The sequence below is a fragment of the Oryzias latipes genome, chromosome 9 (genome assembly GCF_053564925.1).
Source record: "Oryzias latipes strain Hd-rR chromosome 9, Olatipes_Hd-rR_3.1".
NCBI lineage: Eukaryota > Metazoa > Chordata > Actinopteri > Beloniformes > Adrianichthyidae > Oryzias > Oryzias latipes.
Window position 1 is genome coordinate 13,598,781 of NC_136245.1, and position 23,309 is coordinate 13,622,089.

The window sequence follows — 23,309 nt, forward strand, 5'->3', positions numbered from 1 at the left end:
ATTTTACTTTCTCGATTAGAGCAGTCTGTTGGCGTGAGAGGCACAGCACGTAACCCTTGTGCTATCCTGGGCACTTTAACATTGGGAATTGGGTCATCTAGACCCACTAGACAGTGCGCTGACCCCTTTTTCTTCAATGATTTGTGATCTTCACTGGTGTCTATGGATTAAATGAAATCTTTCCACCTTTATCCACCTTTGTCATGGTAGGAATAACTCGTCAATGGTCATCTTAACCCCGTAGGATAGCACAAGGGATAATGTGGCCTATCACTGTTATGCAGATGATATCCAGATTTATCTACCATTAAAATCTGGTGGGGCCTAGTGTGTAGAGAACCTACAGAAGTGTTTAGAGGATGTTAAAACTTGGATGAACTCAAATTTCCTCTGCGTAACCCTTGTGCTATCTTAGATGACCCCACACTTACATTGACGTGTTATTCCTACCATGACAAAGGTGGATGAAAGTTGAAAGATTTCATGTAATCCACGGACACCAGTGAAGATCACAAATCATTGAAGAAAAAAGGTTCAGCGCACTATCTAGTGGATCTAGATGACCCAACTCCCAACGTTAAAGTGCCTAGGATAGCACTAGGGTTAAATGAAAAGAAAACCGAATTACCTCTGTTTGGGAAAACTGATCTTCTGACAGAATCCAGCAGCGCCATTGGATCATTGAACTCTAACCTGTCTTCTAGCAGAAATCTTGGGGTCATTTTAGACAGTAGTTTTAAATTTGATCGACAAGTTTGTGCAGTAGACCAGTCTTCTTTTTTTCATCTCCGATTAATTACCACAGTAAAGCCATATCTTCCACATGACACCCTGGAAAGGGTTGTTCATGCCTTAATTCTTTTAGACTGGACTACTGTAATTCCCTTTATTCTGGAATGGAGCAGTCCCTCCTACGCCCTCTTCAGCTGGTCCAAAATTCAGCTGCCCGTGTACTAACGGGGACCAGATGGCGTGATCACATTACTCCAATACTACGCTCTCTACACTGGTTGGTGGTATCTTTTAGAATTGATTTTAAAATGTTACTTCTGACTTTTAAGTGTTTACATGGTTTAGCACCTGTTTATCTCACTGAGCTCCTGCAGCACCATCACCCTTGTAGAGCTTTGCGATCCGCAGATCAGATGCTCCTGGTGGTTCCCAGAACTCGACTTGTGACTAAGGGTGACAGAGCCTTTTCGGTGGCTGCCCCTAAACTCTGGAATTCTCTCCCTGTGTCTGTGAGGTCTTCCAGGTCCTTATATGATTTTAAATCTTTCCTAAAAACTCATCTTTTTTCATTGGCTTTTATACGGTGGCCCTGAAGTGCAAACCATTTAACAAATCACTCGATACAAAAACATTTTTAAGATCACAGCAACTATTTAAAAAGCAGTATTACATTTTAGAAAAACAAAACAAAATTTCAGAAACCAAAACATAAAAAAGAAAAAAGAAAAAAACATTTCAGAAAACAAAATTCATTTCCAGAAAAAAAAAAAAAAAAATTAAAAAATGAAAACATTTCAGAAAACAAAATTAATTTCCCGAAAAAAAAAGAAATATTAAAAAATGAAAAAATTTCAGAAAAAAATGAAATATTAAAAAATGAAAAACATTTCAGAAAAAAATGAAATATTAAAAAATGAAAAAATTTCAGAAAAAAATGAAAAACATTTCAGAACACAGAATGAATTTCCAGAAAACAAAACGAAATCTTCAAAAATGAAAAACATTTCCAAACCGGAAGAAGCAGGTACTATGGGACAACGCTGATTGGATGATGATGTTTGTCAATCATTTGAACTAAAAATCGTCCAAACAACAATGTACCATAATAATCCACGTATTTCCCATTTATATATTAAATCAAAAATGCAGCAAACAGATAATGAAGGTTTAAATTATTTTTTGAATATTTCGTATGAAGCAGAACGGTCACCCGGAAGTAGTTTGTGTGGCTGACGTCCGTTCCGCAGGTAAACAATGAAAGGAAAGGACGATAAAACGTTAACTTAAACTTTAATCTTTGCATATTTAGCGGATGTGATGACAGAACGCACGCAGAAATGTCAACACCAACCAGGTTTACAAATGTTTCGAAATTTCTGTGGGAGGATTCTGTCTGAAGCAGCAGTTGCGAAGAAACGGGTGTTAAAGACGGCGCACATCAGGAAATGCAGTCCCGCCATCCACAGATAAGGTATGGAGGCACATTTGTTTGATCTAATAAATTCAGCGTTAAACGTGATTTCTAGGTGGGTGTTTACAGACAGATCCAAGATCCTTCAGTCATACGTTAATGACAGGTTACCTCATCAGCTGGAGAGGGGGTCACGTGGGCAGGATTCTCAGACAGGTGAACCAGCAAAGCTGTCAGGTAAACTGCAGCAGTTTGTGTCTCAGAATAACATTTATGAATGCTTCTTATTCACACTATTAAGATCTGTGACTTTAGAGTGTGTCAGTGCACAGAAACATGACAGTAAATGACTGGATGTGCACATCATCAGACATGTACAGGTGTGTAACTAAAGGTGGCAAAGTCTGTATGGTAAAAAAAATCTTTAAAAAAAACCATTTTAGTCTTTCAGGCAGAGGAGGAATACCAAATTGTTTTAGAATGTATTTTTATAAGACTGAAATAATGTATTTTATTCTGAGTTTGGTGTTTTGACCCCCTCCCTAATGAATTTCTGGTTTAACCCATTTTCTCCTCATTTTGATGAACTCAACTTTTTCCTGAATGAAAGATGAACGGCAGCTGATGTTTTTCTGTCAGGGATTTTTAATTAATTTATTTCTGTCAGGGATTTCAATGGAGCTGGAGTCCAGTGCAGAGGAAGCTGCAAGCATGTACGAGCAGGAACTGGGGTCCCTTACCTGTGCATCTTCCTCTGGATGTGATGCTGAGCAGCAATGTGGACAAACCTTCCCTGACATGACTCTTTTTGATATAGTTGTTAAGCACAAACAGACTTTCCCAGATGCATTTTTTCCTCTAATAAATGTGACTGACAGGTACGCTGAGTAAATGCTGAATGTAAACGTAACATTTGATTGACTGCATGAAGAAGCCCATAAAGGAAAATCCACAACTGTTTCTTTGTTTCTGTTACTGAATAACGTATTCATGTTAAGTTTTCAATAAATATACTGCATTGCTATTAAACAAATTTGTTTATTTTTATATCCATTATTACAATCCTCACGTCAGCATTCAGTTTTTTCATTGACAAAGAAACATTTATAAACAACAGCTTTGAAAATCAAACATCAACTTTGTTAATAAAGCTTTAAAACCTAAAATGGTAAACATGGAAAAACTCCTAAATGAAGCAAGTCTAATATGAACATTTTAAACTGGAGTTTTGCTTAAAGGAACATTAAGTTGTTTGGAGTTGTACAAGTGTTTGATGCGATTCCTCATAGATGTGATTTCCAGATCATCAGCCCGACGCTAAAGCCAGGAATTGTGCTTCGTTTTTCACTCCCCACTGCATCATTTACAACTAATCAGGCGTATGCAGCAGGTTAAAGACTTTTTTTAAAGGACCTGCAACTTAAAAAAAAAAATTAGATATTAAGGTAAAATAATATTTATTGATTACATTGCACATAAATCATGGTGACTTGCCTGTACACTGCACAATGATATGAATGACTTTAGTCTTCTTGTATTCCCATGTAGAGCTGCCATCTGTTCTTCTGCAGCACAAACCTTTCTGGAACTTCGCTTTGAGTAACTTCACCTGCAGAAATATCACATGTTAATTCAATTAAGTATTTTATAAACTTTTAAAATTTATTTTTAAGTGTCAGTATATGTACATGCATGGTTCAAAAATATACAATGCACTTTAATATTATTTCCCATAAGAACTTGTTTACTGATTTCAGTCTTAAAGTCGATTTTTAGCAACACTGATGCCATATAATTACTGTATAAATCACAGAATCAGGCTGGCTCGGAGCTTTTTCTCTCATGTTGTCACCGAAAACGGGAACGGCTATCATGTGAAAACGGTTCGTCTCATCGGGTTCCTTTTGCGCATGCGCAAGATAAAAATAAATTATCTTTTCAAAGCAGCACTTTAATTAATATCCTAAAATTAACATCCTTAGAGACATGTGACTGACAAAAGAAAAGATCACAGACTTGATTCTTACCTGAAGATGATTGACAGCGTGAACCTCGCAGCCGTAGACATTAGCGCACAGCGTTCAAAGTAAAAGTGCTCACAAACTACTTCCGGGTGATCGTGTGTCAGGCGAAATATTAAAGAAATAATTTAAAAGTTCATTAACAGTTTGCTGCAATTTTTATTTTTTTATATAAATGGGAAATACGTGGATTTTTATAGTACATTGTTGTTTGGACGATAAAATCCAGCATCGCTTCATTTAAAATACTTTTCAGTTCAACTGATTGACAAAAATCATCATCCAATCAGCGTTGTCCCATAGTACCTGCCTCTTCCGGTTTGGAAATGTTTTTCATTTTTGAAGATTTCATTTTTTTTCTGAAATGTTTTTCATTTTTTAATATTTCATTTTTTTTTCTGTAAATTAATTTTGTTTTCTGAAATGTTTTCATTTTTTAATATTTCTTTTTTTTCCTGGAAATTAATTTTGTTTTCTGATTTTTTTTTTCTTTTTTTAATGTTTTTTTTTAAGTTTGGGTTTCTGAATTTTTTTTTTGTTTTCTAAATGTAATACTGCTTTTTAACTTTATTTTTTTTTTTTTTAATTGTTGTTGTGATCTTAAAAATGTTTTTGTATCGAGTGATTTGTTGAATGCTTTGCACTTCAGGGCCACCGTACTTTTAACACCAGAGTAGATGACAATTAGGCCAGCTCTTTTAGTGTTTTTATTAATGTTTATTTTACTGCTACTGTTATATTTTATTTTTTCTGCTTGTAATTGTATTTTATCTTACCTGTGCAGAACTTTGGATCTCTGGTGGATGTTAAACTGCTATACAAATCAAGTTTTGATTGATTGATTGAATATGGAAAAACATTTAATTGAATTGCCGTAATATGACATTTAGTTAGATAAATATGTACATTTGAGTAGTATAAAAAACTATTGAGTTGGATAGACATAAGAAATTAGGTTGAATACATTTAACTCAATCACTTGTTGCCAATTGAATCAATTCATTTGAGTTTTATAAGTTGTATATATATTTACCCAGAGTAAGCAAGTTCAGGCGGGTTTCAGCCAGTTCAGGGTCAAAGTCAGGGCAGTTTAGTCTTGCTTTCTGGAATACCCCCCAGTTCTGCCTCCTTGTGGTCTTTTGTGTATTTTTTGTTTTTTCCTTTCAGGGCCAAGTTGATTTTATGTTACAACACCCGTGCTGATGCTCACCAGCACATACAGTCTACCTGAAAGACTCTATTCCTCCATGCCTGGCATCACCATTTCTTCTTTAGTGTACTATGAACTACTAGTACTGAATACATTGTTCCCTTAAATAAAGTATTTCATGGAAACAAATTGACATTTCTTGCAGATGATGCTGTTTTGTTGGCAACATCAAACCAGGACATTCAGCATGTGAAGTGGGCCATCAGTCCCTTCACATTTAGCTCACAGTTGAACGTGAAGTCTCTCGGATGAGGGACAGTATCGCCTGGTCTGAGGCCATGTTTCTCAATGGGATAAAGAGAGCTCATGTCCAAGGTGGTGCTTAAGGATCTTAGCGTCTTTTTCAAAAGTGAGGGAAAATCAGAGCATGAAATCGAGAAGTTGTTGTGGTGTTTGATGTTATTGTGGCAGGAGAGGGAGAAGAGGGAACTGAGTCAGATAGAGAAGCTCTCAATTTATCTGTCGATCTTGTTCCAATATTCACCTATAGTCATGAGTTCTGGGTCATGACTGAAAGAACAAGGTCTTGGATACATGCAGCTGCTGATATTACACATCAAGACGAGCCAGCTGAGGTGGCTTGTGCATCTGGTCGAGATGCCTCTTGGAAACCTTGCTGGGGAGGTGTTCTAGCAATGTCTCACCGAGTGAAGACCCTGGGGAAGACCCTGGGCACGCTGGACAAGTCTCTTGGCTGGCCTGGAAATGCTTCTGTATTCATCTGGAGGAGCTGGAGGAAATGGCAGCAAAACTCTATGCAAAGCACATTGGGGCAGTCAGTGTAGTAATCGGAAGTGACATAATCTTGTAGAGTTACTGCCAACAATCTTGAATAGATTCAGAGAAGAATGCCAGAAAGAGACCTTTAGCAGAAGTATCATAGAGAGATAAATGGGGACTGATGAACAGCAAACAGTGAAAATGTTGGTGGAGCTACAAACAACATGAAAAACAAGTAAAGTTAATGGGATGCTGTAAAAAGTGCAAGGATATAGGAATGGAGAGATTCTTGGTGAACTTCATAGTTATTTATTAAGACAATTATATTTTAACATAACTAAACACTTCTTTAATTTTGTTTTAGCTTTAGCGACAAAAACAAAATTTCTATCCTAGAATTAAGGTTCCCCAACAGGCTGGGACTTAATCTGAAGACCAGTGCTCTCCAGTGTTGTATGTGACTTCCTAAAAAAATGTTGAGTGATCACAATCAAATATAAATCATATTCTGAGAATTTATATACATTCTTATGACTGGTTTTTGAATGCTGTCAGTTCCAGCAGCGATGTAGAGCAAACTGATATTGTTTGGCAATGTGAAGGATTAAATCAGTTCTGAAAAGAAAAGGTCAGGAGTTGACTTCCTGGTGTTTTTGAGGTGGGCTGCATTGTCCTGTCACGTGGTATTTGGACCACAGGGGTGTGACACTCACACTGTGCCCCGACCTTCTAGGAACCACCTGTTGCAAATGCCATATTACCATGTCTGGCAGCATGAGCAAAAGGTTGCCAGGAGAGGATCAAGGGCAGGGGCTCATGCGACCACTCGACCCTTCCCTGGCAAACTGATGGCAGCTCAGGCTTTTCTCTGATAGCACATTGCAGCATAGATGATCCACCGGTGGTTCATAAACAAGCGCAGCACTCCAACTACTAATCCCAAACAGCACGGTCTGAGCTGGTTTCATTTTATGACTGTCTTTGGAGACAATTTGTGCAAAGAAATACAGCCTTTGTGCCTGTGTGAAGCTGCAGCTCTTCCTGATAACACCGCTATTTCGGCAGATCAGTGGGCTCTTTTTGTCAAAACTGAAATAAAAGCAAAGAGCTCAGGTTGGATCAGTCCTTTTATTGGCAGTCATATTTTGAGACAAGTACACGCAGGGAAAAGTTCAACACTGACACACAAAACAAAAACTTTAAACCCAGTGGACACAAGTGTGCAGAGTTCAAAAAAACATTCATCTAACACATTCCATGTAAATGGTGCTACTTCCGCATGGGAGCAAAATTCATAAACAAATTAGTTTCTTGTGAATTCTCATCCATCACGTCTTCTTTGTCTACCACTCAGGCTTACATGGGCAGGGGGTCCGCTGGATTTCATAGTACTCAAAGTCATTACAATTACAGAAATGACAGACAAAACACGCAGCAATAAGACAATTACAGACGCAATTGGACGGTTACAAACAGGTATAATGCAAGAAAACATTTATTATATATTAGGTAATGTCCATGTTCCTTCTTACATTTAGCAGTCATAACGTCATCATGTCACTTCGAGGAGGTATACTTTCAAAATCTGCTTTTGCAAATCTCAGCCATTTAAATATTTTGAACAAAATAGTGCTTTAAAGTGCATTGGAGTGTTTTGCTACTGCAGACAGACTATAACAGAAAGCCAGCTCTCACAGATGTGTGTCAGGACCACTGCAATAACACATGGAAAGGTCGACAAACGTGTGGAGACAAACAGCAGTAGGATTTTGGGCACAGCTCAGCAGCCCAGATTAACATCTGTCTGTTGTCTCACAAATGCACTGAAACACTGTGGTGATTAGAGCAGCTCAGTAATTACAAAGGTGGATATCAGGCTCTTAGGCCAGTACAAAAACACTGACAGCTATTCATTGATGAGTCCTACCTGTTTTCTTCTAAGATTTCTTTGTTCACCAAAGTTCACAAAATAGCCAATGGAAACACAACAGAGCGGTGTTTTGTGTCCTTGTTTACAACGACACAAGGGGGTGCTGGGGCATTCACAAGTGGACATTTGGAAAGGGGGGGAAAAGGCAAAAAGTCGACCTAGCAGTTTTCCAGGTGTCACGTGATGGGTTGTCGGCTGTATAGTCTGTTGAACTTGTGTCATAGCTTTTGTTGAGAGATTAACAGAGAACACACAATGCAGAGCTAGGCCCTGCCTGCCAGAGACAGCCTCAGCCCTAGTAGAGAACCCAGAAACACGGTTTCCAGACCAACACAAGTCCCACTTCAGCTGCCGCGGGGATGCTGCTGATTCAACTGACCAACTAAATCACATCTGCTTGAGACTGGCTCCTCGGCTGCCACTGTCCCAGAGAAAGAACAACAGAGGGGGAGAAACAGAGGGAGGGAAAGCTTGTTCTCTAACTTCTCCAGCCCACCCTCCAATGAAACCACATCTTGTTTCCAAGAGCACCAACACAGTAAGTCCACCATCCACAGCAATGTAACTATCTTGTGTGGGTAACTCAGAGATGGTTAGGAGTAGCTTGGTAGCTGTGTCAGGACGAGAAGTTTACAATGTGGGCACTGGTCTCCCTCGTGACTGGGCTCGTGGTGTGAGGTCGTAAAGGTGAAGGACATAAGAGAGTGCTGTGAGACATTTTAATCACAGCCGGATAAGCCCAGAGAAAAAAACACTCCATCACCTCTCACAATAGTGGAATGTGAAGTCTTTGGAGAGTTGCTTTTCTCCCAAACCCCACGGCTCCAACTCAAATTTATTCTCTAGCTCATCGTCCTCTTCCTCTTCCTCCTCATAGTGGCTGGGCTCCTCGATAGAAGTCTCCATGTGGTAGCAGTAGGGCTGACCTTCTGTGTACTCATAGATGGTTGGGAGGCTGCTCTTCAGGCTGCAGCGTCGGCGTAGAGCGACCAGAAGCGGTTGAGGCATGGTGAAAATGTCCACATTGTTGCCCAGGTCAATCCACGCCAAACTGGAGAATTTCTGGGGGTCTTTGAGCAACTCCGTCAGATCTTTAAGAATACCCAGCGTGAGGCGGTTACCGTTAAGAGCCAGGGTGCTGAGTTTGGGCAGCGAGGCCAGAAGCGGCAGGAGCAGCCTCAGGCTCTCATCCTGAAGGTCTGTAAAGCTGATGTCCACAGCCATCACACTGTCTCTGTTGTTTTGGAGGTAAAAAGCAACTTGCCGGACATCACGAGGGGACAGAGGGATTCCAGACAAGTCTACAGTGTCACTGGACAGTTTCTTCTGTAGGGTCGTCTTGAGACTGTTGGGAAACATGCAAAGAAAAGTTACTTCAATGACTCCTTTGAACACAACGCAAGTTAACAGAAACTTTATTGTTAGAGTTAGTTTTCATACGCAACATGTGATGCTTCAATCCTAAGAAAATATTTTTATCTTAACTTAATTTATCTGATTGCAAAATATCCTATTTTTACACAAATACAGCATCAGAAAATAACTAAAAAAGAATTTTAAAACAAAAATAAGACATTACTACGATCATCAGTTTAATAATTTACTCTACTGACCGTCATAAAAAAACATTGGCGGAGGGAATGCTACTTTTATATTTTTATTGTAAAGGACCATCCAAGCAAACTACAGCTCAAGATCCAACTGTGGTAAAACTTAACTCCAATTAGAAAGTACTTTATAATGCTGAGAGTCTTCCCGGGTGTAGTAATTCTAGCAAATATGTCCTCGGATTAAAGCAAAAAAGTAAACAACAGCTGGATCTGAGAATTTGTAGATCTTAAACTGTAAGAGAAGAACAAAAGGCAAAACCTGAACATGTACATGTTTGGAAAAAAACAATCTTCCATTTTACCAGACTATGGAAGCAGGACTGAAGTTTGAATATGCATCTGAATAAATATAAATACTTCCTCAACAAGACAGATGAGACCAAAGTGTGGTTGTTTATTATAATGCTCAATGTCACGCTTGGAGAAAACAAAGCATCTTGCAAGGAATATGAACTATTCTGGGTAACACGCAGAATATAAACATCACTCAGAATGGCAGCAAAATGTTTAATTGGGGAAATTAAACATTTTGCAACATTAAAATACATAAGTTTTCTTTTAGTAATGCGGACATCTGAAAGTGTTCGACACTTTGATCCGGTAATCTTCAGTCAGACAAAAATAGCCTGAAGCAGTGACCGTGTAACTCCTCGTCAGCTCTCGCCTTTAGAGATTATATCCTCCTTCAGTGGTTGAATGGGTCATGCAACAACTTTTGTAAGAGTGGGGTAATTTTCAGTTTTAAATTGGGCCATACACTGAGATGCAAAACGGGCAATTACAACAAATTACATAAGAAATGATTAAGAGGGAAATGGTCCAAACAATATCTCATATACAGTGAGTTACACATTCAATTTCTTTAAACAATTGTCATTATTTGTCAGATTTTCAAAAATAAGTTCAAATTGAGGAAAGTAATTTGTACAGAGACGTGTTGTGCTGTTCTAGTTCTACTGTTCTTGGTCTATGTGCATTTTTTTCTCCCTGGGAGTATGCAGTTTAACCCTTGTGCTATCTTAGATGACCCCACGCTTACATTGTCGTGTTCTCCCTACCATGACAAAGGTGGATAAAGGTGGAAAGATTTCATGTAATCCATGGACACCAGTGAAGATCACAAATCATTGAAGAAAAAAGGTTCAGAGCACTGTCTAGTGGGTCTGGATGACCCAACTCCCAATGTTAAAGTGCCTAGGATAGCACAATGGATAAAGTGCAAGTCTGCCATCTGTCTATTATATTGCAAGCCTTTGAATCTCTTTAAAAGTCCTTCAGGAAATATTAAAAGTAGAGTGCACAGAAGGGATCTTTCTCAGAAGCAACAGTTGCTTCACATTTCAGAGGAGAATAAATACATTATTTATACTCTCTGTTGACCCTGTTTTCTCAGTCAGTTCCATTTGCCTGTGCCTATCTCTGCCCACCCATGAGGACGTTGTGCATTTAACTAGGGCTGTTCCTGAAATGACCTGCAATGTTGATGTGGTGTCTCAGTAAATTGAAGCATCCTCTGGTGCTTTATAACTTACAGTGACATCCAATGCAGTACCTGTCACTTGTGATGCTTTGAGGTATACTTTTTGCTAAAAAAAATGATGTGCCGCTTTTTTAATGGCTGGTGCTGAGTTGATGAGCAATCAAGTTTACTAATGCGACTGAGAAAAAACTTTTTATCTAAAAATAATTTGTAAAAAAAATCTGTCCTTTTTAAAAAAAAATGATTATCACTGCTGTTATTATTATCACTTATATTTGACAAAATCGTCATATTCCGTAAAACTTCTTATGACCATGATAGACTGCATTGGTAGTGGCTATCAATGCATAAGTCTCTCATTTTAAATAGTCTGAACCTGTCTGACCTTTAAAATGACAAAAAACTGTTTGTCTGAAACACTATTTAAAACAATTTCCTACCCTCCTTCAAGATTATTCATGCATAAAAAATACAGATCTCTTAAGAAGTAGGGATGTTTGCATGTTTCACTTAAACACAGATAAAGAAGCTTAATTGAAATAAAAAACTCAGGAAGGCAGATTGAATCAGGTGCTTTGATGTCTGCAGTTTGTTAAAGTTTTGTTCGTGGACGCCCAAATTTTACAAGAGTTCATGTTTTGTTAACCTCCTTTTTTGTGAAATTTGATAGCATCTCTTTTGTCTAGTAACAACCGTTTTGATTCTCCTATGATTCAATGAAATTACACAGTGTAATCTTTGCAGCTGAACCAATGGGAGATAAAGACATTTTATTTGCTTGTGATTATTTAAGGACAAAGGGAAAGAAAGTGGAAATTAGGTTAATGGAACAGAGACGACTGTCTGAAAATTAAGAGATGATTATGCCCTCAGGGTTGACCTTGAGCTTTACAAAGGAAACAAGAGCATGTCTGAGTCATGGCTTACACCAGACTCAATGTCAAGCATTTAGGCATGTAAAAATTAAAAAAGAAAGATCAAAATCTAAATTAGATTAGCAGGATAGAAGAGGTTCTCATTTAGAATCAGTGTGGCATTTTGGCCCTACGACAGACTGGCAACCTGTCCAGAGTGTACCCTACGTTTACAAAACAGTAGCTGGGATAGGCTCCAGCAACTCGGTGACTCCAAAAGGCATTGAGCAGGTTCTGTGGATGGATAGTTGAATGTGGCATTTTAAAAAAAGTGTTACATACTGTGTTTACAGAAATCTGTGGGCATAGCCAATGCTAGAGTATGATGGAATAAAAAAAACAATTAAAAACTCAGAGTAGCGGAAAGATTTTACAAAAGTGATAAGAGCAGAATTTAAGACACTTGGTAACAAAGAGAACAAAATCCACAAAAACAACATTAAGATTTGAAGTTGGTTTTGTGTAGGACTGTCACACGGGGAACCTGGGTTCACTTCTCAGGGCATATACATGTGTATAACCACAGCATTTAAGAGTTTAGATAAATTTATTGTGTTTAGCCTAAAGTCAGGGACAGAGCTACAGGTGAGCAAGGGGGGCAGCTGCCCCAGGAAAAGCTCTTCTTTGCAAAAATTGTTAAAAAGCAATGCATTCTGATCTATATTTGCCAATATAGTGAGCATCGATGCACAGTGTTTTTTTGTAGAGACTTCTAGAAAATTTATAGGACACTTGATTTTGGAATTGTAGATTCGGACAGCACTGCAAAATGCCGAACCACTACATAGTGCACTATGTAGTGACTAGTGAATGAATGCGGACATAGCCATAGATTGTTCAAGTTTGCATATGCATATTGAAGTTTATTTATTCTACTAAAATAAAATAGATCTTTTTAGAATGTTATTGATCCCATAATGGGGAAATTATCTTGATAGCCATAGCGCTGTAGAAGATGGAATAAAACAGATCATAATACAGCGATCTCTGGCCGCAGTTTGTCGGTGGGGCGACAGCAGCTGAACATGTAAACAATGCATAAGCAGATAGTTTCAGACCCAGAAGTGGTGGGAAAAAAAGGTGTATGTCTGTCATGATGATATTAAGAGAAGAGGATAACAAAACAAAAACAGCTAAGCTAACTCGGAGATTTTGCATTTACGCATGTTTCTTATTGACAGTTATCTTACTCCATATCACATGGAATGTGCTGTATACAAATGCTGTATATATTTGTATTAATATTCTGTGCTAAAGTGAATTTATGTTGATGATTTATGCTGACTCAGCCAGCAACAAAGCCTCCCTAATTACTTGATTATAGCTAGCGACATGCAGAGTATGTAAAGTCTTCAGGTTTTTTTTAGTCTAATGCACTTTCAGAGTCTCTGAGATGCTGCATGCCTGATGGATTCCATATCCTTTCTCTTCTCTGTCTAATTAACTATAAGCATAACAAAGCCTGATTCATGCAGGTCGACAGCTCAGTGTCTAATTCTGACAGAGCCAAATGTTTCAGCCTTTTCTTTTGTGTGCTGATAGCTCAACTCCCTCATATATCTCCAGAGAAGTGTGCAGAGTTTTTAGCGTCTATTCAACTAAAGAATAACCAGTTAGATAGAACAAGCGTATAATAATTTGTCTGTTAAAAAAGGAGGTGCAGAAAATCTTTTTGTTCCTATAAAAACTGCAAGCATGCCTTGCACAATTCAATTATTTTGTTCTTTCATTTACAAAAAAAGTCAAACTATGTGTTTTCTTTAAAGATTTAGAAGTGAGAAACACACAATCTGGAAATTTATTCACAGTTCGGGCTGCCGTGTCATTCTTGTCAGGCATGCGCCCAGCCAGCTCTGTCCTATTTCAATGTCAGCTACAAAGATGAAAATCTTTCATGCTTGTCAGGGAGCTGAGCACTGCTCTCTGTTGTTCTATGCTGCAAATTTATTACAGAGGATACCTGGAAAGAAGAACTTACCAGGCCTGGGATTTCCGTCTGGACATGCTCTGCCTCAGCCACTTTGAATGAGGGGTCAGGTGGTAGATCAACTGTCTACAAATCTTATCAGCAGACTTTATAATGTCTGCGTCCTGAAGAAGAAAACAGAGAGTATTCACTATAAGTCATAGAGAAGAGCCAATGTCTCTACTCTTCACACAACAGTTTTAAGTGTGAATTTTTCTGCTTGGGTGCTTTACATCAGTGATTAAAAACATTTTTTAATTAATCTCAAACATAACTTTTAATGTGTTTTATATGAACAATAAACATTGTCTCATTGTGCTACTGAAACCCAGATCTGGTCCTGAGCAAAACTCAATTTCGTTTCCTTGTTGGAGCAAGAAAATCTAATCACATGCGAGTACATAATGGGATGTAGGGGGGTGGAGGGCAGGAAGCAGCCAGGGAAGGCGAGATTCAACACAGTCACAAGTAGACACTGCTAAATCACTTTATTAACTATGTTGCTGAAGCTCCGTCACTGCTCTTTTACAAACATCACCACATAAGCTGTTGATACATTCTCATTTTTGCTTTGGAGATATTTTGTTCTTCCATTTTTTGTGAATCATTTTTTTCACAAAATTCTGCAATCTGTACTAGATCCCAAACTAAACATGTTTTAAATGGATCAAATTTAAATAGATTTTTTTTAAACTTTTTTGTGGTTGTCATAACTGACCTTTTTCGGACACTGCATCTCTCGAGCTAAGCCGACCAGAAGTTCGTGTGAGATCGGGTCCACTAGATTTAGGAAGGCAGCGTTTTTGTACAGGATGTCATTCAGGGATGTGCCTTCCAACCCCAGATCCTGTCAAAGCATAAAAAATACAAGGAACTGAACATATATCTCTGAAACAATGTTAAAGATATTGCACATGAAAAAGAAGCATACAAATAGAAGTAAGGGCCAGAAACGCCTTATGTACCTGCTGCATAAGGGTACCCTAACTCTAAATTGGGAAGATGAAAGGAGTGGTTTGCTTCAAATATTCATAAAAAGGAGGCTTTCATCTACAGCTGGACAGGGAAATCTCAGGGAATGGCACAGCATAAAAACTAAGTGTCAAACTGCATTTTCCAAGTCACCACAGCACATTTAATGTTTACATAAAAACATGAAATCACCCGAATCTTTCAGTAGTGAAGTGAAAACTTTGGCTGGGATGTTTTTTTTTCTAATCCAATCACACAACATTGGGTTCTAATCCAAGGAGTTGTCATATTTCTCTTATCATAGATATTTAAAAGTGATACTTAGGTTGTTATTTAAGAAATATGAATAAATCAGAAAAACCAAACAAAAATGCTAAATTATTCTTATTTACTTGTATTGTTTTAATGACATTAGTTTTTTCCATTCTGTTTGATGCTTTTTGTTTACAGTTTTTCAACCTTCAGATTACCTCAATTTGAATTGAAAACGTATGTGTATGTATATAAATATGCAAAATTTAACCTAATTTTAACTGAACTAAAATAGTTTGAAACATATTCAATTCCCATAAACTAAGCTGGTATGAAACAAACTGAATGTAACTGATTTGAGGTCAACTGGGCTAAAAATGGCAACTCTACTGTATGTGCGTTTGATAGAAAAGACAGAAAATATGATACAATCCCAAAAGATTTGCAACAAAAAATACCAAGTGTTGTACAAGAAGACAAGTACTTTTTGAAACAAGAAGTACTCAGCTGTATAGCTGAGAGTACCAAGCTGTACTTATCAATGTGTCCACCTTCAAATTCCTAATGAGGTAAGCTCTTATGCTGTCTTTACAACTTTAATTAGAGAAGAAAAAGCCTAAGAGATGCTCCATACGGTCTGCTCATACAGCCTGGACACACATCTACATACACATTCTTTGTTTTTCTTCAAAATAGTTCAGCATTTATTATTATAGACACTATGAGTGGGAGGCATGCGGCTCCCCATCACCAGCTCCCTTTCTAATGAGTTCAACAAGTTCGAATCTTCAAGTCCTCTGTGATCGCACTGGTCCTCGTCGCAACGCTGAACAACCCAAGACCTGTTGCTCTCACTACTGCAGCAATGAGAGTCTGGCAAGGTTGGAACAGACACACATCAACTCCTGGGTCGGCAAATCAGCAGACCTCTGCCAGTTTCCCTACCGCCCCAACTTATCAGGTACTCCACCCTCCAACATCTGGAAACTAAGAACACCTATGCTCGGTTATTGTTCCCGTTTTCCAGCTCCGCCTTTATTACCATCAGGCCGTGGAAGCTAACTGCCAAACTCACTGAACTGGGAGTACCAACACCCCCCAAAACTGGATCCTGGACTTCCTAATGGACAGACCAAAGGTGGTGAGGATGGGAAAGAAGGTTTCTGCAGAGCTGAGAGTAAGCACAGAAACTCCACAGGGGTGCTGCCTCAGTCCAAAGCTATTTTCACTGTACACCTGCATCTCCCCAGACAACAACAACATCATCATTAAGTATGTAGACGACACAACTGTCCTCGGTTTCATCAGAAGAGGGGACGAGTCTGCATAAAGAGACGCATTCAGAGACGCATAAAGAGACCTGGTGAGCAGGATTACTATCTACGGCGAGGAAAATGACCTTTAAAAAAACAACAGAAATAATCATAGATTAAAGAAGGAAAGCGGACCATCTGCCACAGGTTTCTGGGTCTGAATATCACAGACAGCCTCAGGTGAGAAAGAAACACTGGTGTCACAGTGAAGAAAGAGTGGCCTTCATCAGGATGCTGAATAAGGCTGGACTCAAGTGCTAGACCCTCATCTAAGCCTACAGGGGGCTTGTTGAAAGCATCCTCACCATCAGACAAACAGCTTGGTTTGGAAACACCACCACGAAAGAGAAAAGCTTTGCTGCAAATGATCATCAAAACATAGGTTGTAATCTTCCATCCACCTAGACCAGGAGTGTCAAACTCATTTTGGTTCGGGCCCACATTCAACCCGTCTGATCTCAAGTGGGCAGGACCAGTAAAATAAAAGCAAAATAACCTATGGTCAGCTTGTTTTCTGTAGATTTGTTTTTGTTTTTTAGCAGTTGGAAAAAATGCCTCAACCAACACAGTAGCCTAATAACTTATTATTACACATTCATTCACAGAGGCCAATAGATCTCAAATAAAATGCATTTCACTTTTAAAAAATTGCTTTATTCAATTTTACACAGACTGAATATTTTACATCTGACACTGAAGCAATCCTGATAGTAAACTCAAGAGTAGGCTACATAAAAAAATTAAACACCCTTCCTAAAATCAAAATGGGCAGATCAATGAAAAATTAAACTAAATTAAACTTTCAAACATTTGCGAACATAACAAGAATTTGGAGTTAACCTCCCTTTCTCTCCTGAAACTTCACCCGGCCATCAATGTCAGGATTCAAATCCTGTGCAGCAACACATTTACTGTCATTCAAGTGTGCAAAACACAATGACATGTACAAGAATCTTTTCCTGTTTGGCTGCCTAAATTTTGTGGCAACACCTGCCTTCTTTCTGACATTTGATGGGGCGCCATCAGTGACCAGACTTACATCATGTGACCAGTTCACTCCAACATTTAATTACTATGCACAGTTGTATATATCCGTAGCTGTGTTTACATGGACAAAAGTAATTGGAATGAATGCCTGATTGGAATAAAAATGCGTCATGTAAACACGCCATTTGGAATACTCTGCCCCAATCAGACTCATTCTGATCAAAATTTCTTTCCGATCAAGATAGGTGGGTTATGCCGACTGTTGATCTAACGTGGTCCACATAAACAATTCTTTCCGATCGTGGGTCTCTACTGCTCTGGTTTTACATCATGCATAGATGGTGTTTTGCTCTAGAGAAAGCTTTGGAGCGCAAACAGGACCAACTGGCTGCTCCGTGCGAGCGAACCGTGCCTCTGAGCAGACCAGCTGGACTTGTGGCTTTGTGTTTGCGGACAGGGGAGGGTGCTGCTTTGTTACGTGTGCGATCCGGGGGAGGCTTCGGACCACGGTCACGTCCCGCCACTCTGTGTAAGCAAGCTGCCGGACTCAGGAGAACCATGTCCTCCGGTAGAACTGTGTCCCCAAGGACAAACAATCACGCGGATTTGTGTTACTAGTCGTGTCCAGACAAAATCAAAGCTGATGTTATTCCCATCTATTTACGTGCAGCCAAAATGCAGATTGTGGCATTGACCGCAGGGATTTTATGTTCATTCAAGGCTAATGTTGTTAGCACGTGTTGGCCTAATCCTAACCCTTTTTCCGGCTCTGTTCTGCCACAAAAAAAAGACATAATTTTGAGAAAATCTCAGCTTAGGCTCCCGCAGTGAAAGCTGCGTCTTGATGTTTCAGTGTTTCCATCTCTCTCTGACCGGGTTTGAAAAGTTGCTGTCCCGCGTTGACCCAAGAGGGAAGAAAAAAAACAGGGGGACTGATTTATAATTATTGCCTCGATTCAAATAAAAAAATATTATAAGTTTCAAGAGGCCCAAGGAGGCTGGCTCACCATCCTGCAGCAGGTCTCTGTCAGGCCTAGGAATACGAGTCGATTTCAAGGGATCAGCCAATGTGGGTTTAGATCCGACCCACTTTCACTAATTGACGGACAGACTAATTCTGCTGAAAAAGCTTATCATGAAATAAATAAAAAAATAAGTAATTCTGAAAAAAAGACAACACTTTGGAACAATTGATTTTGAAATCCGAGTTTCTTATAAAAGTCATAGAATTATAATAATAGTCAACATGATTAAAAATGAATATTTTAAATGCTGTTTTAAAATAATGAACAAGTTTTTAAAGCAAAATGAATAAAATGTATCAATGTAATGGCTGTGTGCAGGTTTTTCACAATTTTATTATCTTTTTATATATTTATGAGAAATTTATTGGTTGATTGTGTGACTGCACAAGGTCTTATTTATTTTTTTAATTATGAGCAATTTGGGACTCCATATAAAAGCACTCAAACACACACCACAGCTTCTTCCCAGCTTAAGTCAGAATGTTAGCACAGGACATAAGAGAGGGGAGACTGAACTGAACCACACAACAAAGTAAAGGGAATAATCCTCGCTGCCACACATTTTATTCATTTGGTCTATTTTAAGTTCTTACCAGCTGGGACACTAAGTACAATGAACAATGAACTGTTAACAATTAACAAGCGCAATATGCCCCAAACATGACATAAAGACAACAGTGCAATAATGAAAAGTTGAGACACTGCAATAACATGTGGTTATGACTGCATCCTGTCTCTGCGAGTCACGCATATCTTTTTACTCTTCTCTTTTCTTAAATTTTCTTCCTCATTTTTGTTTATGGTCCTTGTTAGTGTTTGTTGTTTTTTCTGTTGTCCATCTGTAATTCACTCTGGCTTGAGAGCTGCCAAAGAAAACTTCCAATGCTTTACATGAAAAAATGCAATAAACTGTTATTTTATCTTAAAACACAGACTGAACCTAAACCGTAGGAGAAGCAGCTTTTGCTCATCTGATGTGCTAAACATATAAAAATATCCCTTGTCCGTGTTTAGACATGATCAATTGTCATTTGCAAGCATGATATGAAACAAGGCTTCCTTCCAAAATCTGGAGAAGAACATTGATCTGGAGCAGAGCAAATTAGGTGTAAAAGAAAAGGCTTGAATATTCACAGGACATAATCTTATACATCTATTCTACCTGCTTGCAGTGCAAGATATAACAAAGTGGAGCTCATTTAATCAAAGTAGAGCTAACGCAGGGAGATGAAGCCCATGTTCCCTGGGATGTGGCTGTCATGAAGTCTAGCATAATAGTTTATCACCACGTGTTGATAACGCTGGCTCTACTCTCCTGTATCGTGACTTTATAATAATTATCATTAGATTGCTCGACAGCTGAGAGGGCTCTCCCTGAGAGGAGATGTTTGTGGTGGCTATTACACTTTTAATGCGGGCACCTAATCTCTCCATTTTAAAGTTATGCACTAACAGGTGAGAAAAAGGCTTCCAAAACAAGCTGCTAATTAGAACCCAGCATTGTTCACTATGTGTAATTGGATATAACAAGCTCTAGGTCACGTCTAGAATGTCTATGTTCTGTTGTGATGCTGGCAAAGAAAGCTGGGCTTAATGCAATGCAAGAAATATCCAATGTAAAAGAAAAAGCAAAAAATATAAAGGATAGAATAAAGGGAGAGTGCCAATGTGACAATGTTGAAGCACTATGAATACCAATGTTATATACTAATTATGAAAATGAAGTAAAACAAAATGTTATATCCTATAAAAATGTATGTAGGCTTAAAGGGAACTTTAAGTCTCACTCCGTTTATCTACTGTCAAAGTGTTGCCAGTGGTCTTTTTCTAGGAAATAGTTTTTTGCTAAGTGGCAGGAGTTCATCAAGAATTTGCCTCTGAGTTGTTGGCAGGACCACTGGTGTGGAGTAAGCCTGCCACTACTTCCCATCATCTATTTGTTTACACTCTCTCCCGCTAGCTTACAGCCCGTCACACCTCAACCTACATTATCAGTGCAACAAAAATGGCTAGCAATATTGGAGTTATCCAGCTGTACAGTTTTGAGCCAGATGCCAGCTCAGACGAGGAAAACGAAGACATATGTGGATCTATTTGTTTACAGGTCGATGCATTAGAATGGAGCAGAGCAGGGAGCTTTTGGCAGGGCATTGAAGCCTCTATGTCACACCTACAAGCTTTTTCCAACAGCCTTTTTTTTTACAATTTGAATAAAGAAATACCGGTACTCAGAAATGCAGAAATTCAGTGAAATTTGCTTAAGATATGTCCTCCATCATGAGAAAAATTCCAGAACAACATGTTAAAAACACCAAAAACACAATTTCCATAAAAGTGGATCTTTCATCAGCAAGTCACATAAATGGGAAAAATGAGTTTGTTTTGCTGTATTAAGAACAATCTCAAGATAAAAGAAAATGTAGTTTGGATTCAGTTAGTAAATAAATGAAATAGCATAAAGTATGCACAACAGTAAGAGATGGTTTGTTTACAGCTGTGAGGCAACAACAAAAAAAGTCACTGAAAACACTGACAGAGGCCCAATTTCCTTTTTCATCCTTGTAAATAAGAGTGAAAAACACTGTAGAATAATATCTCATTTCACATGGAAAAAACTAAACTCCAGGGCTTATTTTTTACATTGTTGCTGCTTAAAGAGAGGGAAAGGGGGGTTAATGTGGGAGCAGGAGAACAGCCTAAGGAGGGGTGGGACTGGAGAGGGAAGAACAAAGGCAGATGGATGCTGGGGGCTTGAAGGAGAGACTATTTCTGTACACATGCGTGTGGAAATATCCAGATCACATTAGAGTCAGTGAAATGTGGGGTAATGCAGTGACACAGTGTGCAGTTCTGCATTTGGAGAGCAAGCTATCCTTTGGATCCAATGTCAACACTGCGCGTCTACACACAACAGAGTGAACGTGGCTGTGAGTCACATGCTCAGTGAAGCAGTGTCAGGCACACAGCTCCTTAGAGTGGCCTACTTTCCACACAAAGAGGAAATGACTCAAGAGGACAAACCATAATTTTGGAGTCACCCAGTGGGCCAGGGTGGACCCAGGTCAAAGGTCAGAGGATGACATGTTTGCAGGAGACAAATAAACTCTCCATCAACAGTTCCCCCAACTGTGTCTCCTCCACCTGCAACCTGCGCGTGCAGAAGCGCACGTTCATCGCTGACCTTACCTTTCTCAGCAATCTGAGCACGTCGGTCGCCTGCTCCATCCGGCGCTGTCGCAGCAGCTTCTGGATCTCCTTAATCCACGCCACTCGCCTCATGTAGGGGCTGTGGTTCGTCCTCCGCAGCATCCCCGGCAGTTTGTCCGATTTCAGCATCAGTGCAAACAAAAAATCTCCGCCGCTCCGCCTGCCCCTGTCGCTCTCTCCGGCGCCGCGCAGAAGCTTGCGTCGCTTCTTGGAGAAATTCTCGTTGTCCAGGCTGTTCTGCCTGCTCAGTCTGGAGCCCATGCTAGATTGTTGTTGTTGTTGTCGTCGCCGCGCGGATGCAGATGGTGTCAGGGATGCTACTAGAACATTTAACAAAAGGACACGAGCCTGTGTGCTTCCTGTCTGGATGCTCCTCGGTGGGGAGGACAGCGCCGTAGTATTTGCGCTGGAGAACCTTGCAGAGGATTATTCCACAGCGGTCAGATTCATTTGCCCCCTCTCGTGCACCCGAGCACAATTTACACCTCTCCGTCCGTGGAATACGTGTGCCCGACTCGGATGATAATGAAGGCGAACCGGCCACTTCATCCTCTCTGCTTTACGCTGCTGTTTGGGTTTGTGTAACGTGGAGGGTCCGACCTATCACAGCTTCCAGACCCCCACCCACCCACCCACCCGCCTTTCTTGGTTTCACAATCCCTCACGAGTGACTCTACTGCAGAATAAAATGAGTCAGGAAAACCAATGTAACATTTGATGCAGTTGAAAACCACATGAAAGTGCAAACTGGATTGTTTACACACAAGTTTTTCTCCACTTTCTATACTGTTCAAATTCATGTCCTCTATGGAGGCTTCGACTCCCCCTTCAAGAGCTTAAACTTTTTCATCTCCAGCTGCTTAAAAGTGCATCTCTCCCCAGTCTAAGTGAACATGAACCTCTTTTTTTGCTGATTCGTTAAACAGACAGTTCCTAAATAAACTGTCAAACCCTGTTTGCATCTGCCACCCATCATTCTTTGACAGGCCTGTTTTGAATATCTGGGGGCAGCCACTGTGGATCCAGCCCACATCTGTTACTTAAGCTTCTCCACACCTGTTCTATTTATGGATTCAGTCCTTAGGACTTTTATCCTAATCTGACCTTATTCTTTATGGGATTCAGGCTTGAACTTGTGTAGTGCATTCCACATAATCTGCTGGCAGTTATTTCCCCTGGTTGTGCTTGCTCTCTGTAGATTATCCCTGCTGCTCTTTTTTCCCTCCAAAATGTGATTACAGATGCCCCTTGCCCTCCATTTAATGCTTCATCCCCATGAAACAAATTTGTCTTGTCAGACGTTTGGCTCTTCAGGCAATACTGAAGCAATTGATTTTTGGAAGTGGAAAACGTGACTGATTCTAGTGAAACCAGAGTTTTGACCTCAAAATGGGCAGAATCTGGACAGTCTCAGTCAGGCTGGAATGATTGACCTGGCCCTGATTTATTCCGAGTTAGGTTCTGTCCTGGGGGCAGGGTACATCCAGGTCGTGCATTTGTCACAGAGTTGCAGAGATGCAAATAATTTTGTTCACATCTGCTGTCAGTTCATGCTCACC

General features: G+C 39.5%; 1 protein-coding gene and 2 long non-coding RNA genes across 3 annotated transcripts; 1 reads left to right on the forward strand and 2 right to left on the reverse strand.

The window, feature by feature from the left end:
- Nucleotides 1-1,974: 1,974 nt before the first annotated feature.
- On the forward strand, nt 1,975-3,100 carry LOC144994559 (uncharacterized). Its single transcript, XR_013658120.1, has 2 exons — nt 1,975-2,203; nt 2,811-3,100. It is a non-coding gene; the product is annotated as an uncharacterized LOC144994559 (long non-coding RNA).
- A 318-nt stretch (nt 3,101-3,418) lies between these two features.
- LOC144994560 (uncharacterized) lies at nt 3,419-4,265 on the reverse strand. The gene is made up of 3 exons (XR_013658121.1): nt 4,171-4,265; nt 3,644-3,752; nt 3,419-3,562 (listed from the first exon to the last, which is right to left on the reverse strand). It is a non-coding gene; the product is annotated as an uncharacterized LOC144994560 (long non-coding RNA).
- Nucleotides 4,266-7,206: 2,941 nt separating this feature from the next.
- lrrc75ba (leucine rich repeat containing 75Ba) lies at nt 7,207-22,338 on the reverse strand. Its single transcript, XM_004072547.5, has 4 exons — nt 21,730-22,338; nt 14,713-14,841; nt 14,007-14,119; nt 7,207-9,369 (listed from the first exon to the last, which is right to left on the reverse strand). Exons 1-4 carry the CDS (start codon nt 22,009-22,011, stop codon nt 8,784-8,786), a joined length of 1,110 nt encoding a protein of 369 aa, XP_004072595.2. The 5' UTR covers nt 22,012-22,338; the 3' UTR covers nt 7,207-8,783.
- Between the last annotated feature and the right edge of the window lie 971 nt (nt 22,339-23,309).

Coding starts and splice junctions, on each gene's coding strand:
- lrrc75ba (XM_004072547.5), bottom strand. CDS start 22,011: ATGGGCTCCAGACTGAGCAGGCAGAACAGCCTGGACAACGAGAATTTC. Junction 14,842..21,729: donor TGCTCAGATTGCTGAGAAAG/GTAAGGTCAGCG, acceptor ATGCTTTGACAG/GATCTGGGGTTGGAAGGCAC. Junction 14,120..14,712: donor AGATGCAGTGTCCGAAAAAG/GTCAGTTATGAC, acceptor TTTCTTCTTCAG/GACGCAGACATTATAAAGTC.